We start from the raw sequence: 4267 nt of genomic DNA, 5'->3' as shown, positions 1-4267 counted from the left end.
TGATCCCACAGTTTGTGAGTTGGAGCCCTAAATTGGGCTCCGCGCTGATGGTTTAGAGCCTGCTTGGGATTCTTTCTGTCCCTTCCCCACTTGTGCTCGTGCTCACTCTCTGTCTCTGTCTGTCTCTCTCTCAAAATAAATACACTTTATAGGTTCTTTTTAAAAAGTATTTATTTTGAGAGAGAGAGAGGCAGAAGCAGAGAGAGACAGATCCCAAGCAGGCTCCATGTTGTCAGTGCAGAGCCCGATGTGGGGCTCAACCTCACAAATTTTGAGATCATGGCCTGAGCCAAAAATCAAGGGTCGGATGGCTCAACTGACTGAACTGCCCAGGTGTTCCAAAAAATAAACTCCAAAACAAAAACAAAAACAACACATTGTGTTGTGTGCACCTTGCTGGCTCAGCCGGTGCAGCATGCAACTTCTGATCTTGGGGTTGTGAATTCGAGCCCCACATTGGGCGTAGAGATTACGTAAAATAAGATATTTTTCTGGTGTATTCATTTATTTTGAGAGAAAGAGAGAGAGCACAAGCGATGGGGAGGGGCAGAGAGAATTGGAGAATCCCAAGCAGGCTCCGTGCCATTAGCGCAGAGCCCGTTGTGGGGCTCAGACTCACGAACCATGAGATCATGACCTGCACTGAGATCAAGAGTTGGACACTTACTTACCCAACTGAGCTGCCCAGGTGCCCCAGAAATAAAATCTTAAATTAAAAAAGAAAAACAGAACCCTTGTGTTGCAATCAAGGAAAGAGCTCTTTAGCCAAAGCACTAGTGACACAGTTGAGAACGGACACTTATCTTCACCGGGTTTGTGTGTAGTTCAGTAATTGCCCATAGCTGGCTGGCGGTCAACTAGCGGTGGATTTCCTCCCCTGAAAACCCGTAACTTGATATTTGTCATCTTCATCTAATGTCACAGGTGGTTTACTCCCCCACCTCCCTCCGCCCACCAGCCATCAGCCTGGGTGGAAGAGACTACCCTTGAGTCCTGTTTGCCTGTTCTGGAGAGAGTGGGTGGTGAGGTATTACCCTGTTCGGGGCACCACATTTTACAAGACAAACCTTTGGTCGGCTGATAATTCCAACAGCTGCATTTGTCCACTCGAAAGATCAAGTGGTTAAATCAGGAGTTGTTAGGATGAAATGAGAGTTTATGGGAATTTGCTTTGTAAATCTCTGTGTTGTTTCTAGTTGTTAGTGGTTGCTCAGAGGAAGCTTCATTAAGAAAGGTTCAGACTGTTTTCCTGGAAACAGGTGAGTGAGCGGGGCAGAGTCATCAGAGCAAGTCAGTGACGCCATATGCCAGCATCCGGCTGTTTTATTGTTGAACTGTCTTATGCTGGAGCACCACTGTATCTGAGAACACATGACTTGCACATAGTTGTGTTATGTGTGCAGAGAGTTCTCAGTTTGTGTTCCTGTTAGATTTGCCAAGCCCCTTGTCTGGATCTTGTTTTCACTGTCATTTAGTGTCCTCTGCTGGTCATTTCTAGTACCTTCACCTTGTCTAAAACACTGAACTTCTACAAAAGAAAGGAATGGGAAAAACATCAGTTTGCAGTCCTTGTAGTAATAATATTGGTTCGGGCAAGAATTTTCTAGATGCCAAAGCTGCTACTGGAAGTTTATTGGGAGGTCAGGACCTTCACCCAATTTCAGAGGACTGCCTCACAGCCTGCTTAGTAATTTCAAAGGGAAAAAATGTACCACTGCAAACGGAGAGATCTGGTACCATCCACTTGAACCAAATGGTCACACTTAACACCTCTTAACAGTAGGAGAAGCATGCATCTTCTGCCCCGGACGCGATGCTTTTGTAAATGCATGCCTATCAGGCAAACTGTCCTGAGGGATTTTCTGCAGGACACCTGGAATTGGCCTGAGGTCATATTGCTTGCTTTTTGCACACTCACTCATCATTCCAGGTTCACTTAAAAAAATTTTTTTTTTGTTTATTTATTTTGTGAGAGACAGAGTGAGTGGGGGAGTGGTAGAAAGAGAGCAAGAATCCCAGGCAGGCTCTGCACCATCATCACAGAGCCTGATGTGGAGCTCGGACTCTGGAACTGTGAGATCATGACCTGAGCTGAAATTGGACGCTCAACCAACTGAGCTACCCAGGCGTCCCCACTGTTTTTTTTAAGTAATCCCTACCCACAATGTGGGGCTCATACTCTTGACGGATCACCCCTGAGATCAGAGTCGCATGCTCCACTGACTGGGCCAGCCAGGTACCCCTCCAGACTCACTTTTCAGGCAGCTTCACCAGAAGCAGCCTGTAAGCAGTTCCTGTAAGGCTCATTCCTTTTTCCTTTTTTCCAGATTACCACCCATAGTTCGAGGAGGGGCCATCGACAGATACTGGCCTACCGCCGATGGTCGCCTGGTTGAGTATGACATAGATGAAGTGGTATATGATGAAGATTCACCTTATCAGAACATTAAGATTCTACACTCAAAGCAATTTGGAAATATTCTCATCCTTAGCGGGGATGTTAGTAAGTATTCATTCCATCCCTACCCGAGTTGCGTAGCAAAGTGACTGTGTTTCCCTGACAGATACACCACTGGGGATTTGTCCTAGTTTGTCCTTGGCAGTGCTGTTCTTTTAAGAGGAACGTTTTTTTCACATTAACCTGTGGATTGTCTGGGCTTTCATGTTTTATGGCAGAGCCGTGAAAACTTTGATATTCCTTTTTCTTAGTTTTCTTAGTGCTGAGTATTTGGATAATACCTCTATAAAGAAAATGCTTATTTTTTAAGAAATCTCTTTGTTACAGAAAATTTCAAACCTAAGTAGACAAAATAATATGGTGAACCCATGTATGTTCACCATTGAGTGACAACAATGAGCAACTCGTGGTCAGTCTTGTTTCCTCTGAACCCTGGTTTGCTTTCTCCCCCTCATATTTGGAACAACTCTCAGATACTATATTTCATGTAATGAAAGATGTAATTGCTTTAATTAGCATATCAGAACATTCAGAAAACTGAGTTTCCTTCAAGGTATATGTGTGTGTGATCTGGATGTAAAATATCGTATTAGGTGTCAGATGGGTAGGGTTGACGAAAAATCCACAGTCCAAAAAAATAAAAGTATCTACACACTGTTGACAGTTCTTAAAGACCAAAAACTTCTTAAATTTGTATTTTAGGCTAGATTCCAGCACTTTCTAGTATGGTGAATCAGGTCACGGTCTGGGTTTCTGTAGTCACCATTTTGGACCTGTTTTTTTCCTCCCTAGATCTGGCGGAGAGTGATTTGGCATATACCCAGGCCATCATGGGCAGTGGAAAAGAAGACTACAGTGGCAAAGACGTGCTGATTCTAGGGGGCGGAGATGGGGGCATATTATGTGAGATAGTCAAACTGAAACCAAAGATGGTCACAATGGTAGAGATATCCTTTGCTTGGACATCGAGTTCAATTGGCTTCTTTTGTTTTCTTCCTCCTTTTTGGTCTTAAGACTCTAGTTAATGTTATGAGGCAAATGTGTTAGAAATACTGCCTTGAACAAACATTTCAGTTTAGTACTAGTAGCCTTTTCATGTGGCTACACACAAAGCAGCAGAGATGCTCTAGTTGAGAAATAAAGAGAAAACAACCTTGGTCCTGTGTCTACTGCTTAGCACTTTCTGGAGGAGCTTCATGAGGAGAAAAGAAAGTTCAATTCCTTTTGAGTGACCTTGGTACAAAAATGAAGTCATTGTCTCCTTCATCTTTGTTTTTTTCTTTTTGTTCTGGTAAGTATGATACCCAAGTTAGTGTTCTAAAATGTGTGTCTTACCTTTTGTTTTTTAATTTTTTAAATATTTATTTATTTTTGAGGGAGACAGAGTCCGAGTGGGGGAGGGGCAGAGAGAGAGGGAGACACAGAATCCAATGCAGGCTCCAGGCTCTGAGCTGTCAGCACAGAGCCGGTCGCGGGACTTGAACCCATGAACCGTGAGATCATGACCTGAGCCACAGTCCGACGCTCACCCAGCTGAGCCACCCAGGCGCCCTTCTTTATTTTACTTTTGGAAAGATTTTATTTGTAAGTAATTTCTCCATCCAGTGTGGGGCTTGAACTTACAACCCCGAGATCAAGAGTCACTTGTTCCATTGGCTGAGCCGGCCACCCGCCCCGTACCTTTTCAGGGTTCTTGGGTGGGGGGGGGAATCAGTTGTTAAGCATCTGACTTCAGCTCAGCTCATGATCTCATGGTTAGAGCTTGAGGCCCACATCCAGTGAGCCCCGCTTCTCCTCCTCCCCGATTCC

General features: G+C 44.3%; 1 protein-coding gene across 1 annotated transcript; it reads left to right on the top strand.

Annotated features, from left to right (window-relative positions):
* Positions 1-2327: 2327 nt before the first annotated feature.
* On the top strand, positions 2328-3615 carry LOC120227719 (spermine synthase-like; the record flags this gene model as incomplete). The annotated part of the gene is made up of 2 exons (XM_039225769.1): positions 2328-2503; positions 3251-3615. Coding segments are annotated over 2 exons (397 nt in total), but the record flags the coding sequence as incomplete, so codon positions are not given.
* Positions 3616-4267: the final 652 nt, after the last annotated feature.

Source organism: Hyaena hyaena, unplaced genomic scaffold, assembly GCF_003009895.1.
Source record: "Hyaena hyaena isolate Hyena2069 unplaced genomic scaffold, ASM300989v1 scaffold_2945, whole genome shotgun sequence".
Lineage (NCBI taxonomy): Eukaryota > Metazoa > Chordata > Mammalia > Carnivora > Hyaenidae > Hyaena > Hyaena hyaena.
The sequence above is the reverse complement of the archived record's forward strand: the minus strand, read 5'-3'. Positions and strand labels throughout refer to the sequence as shown.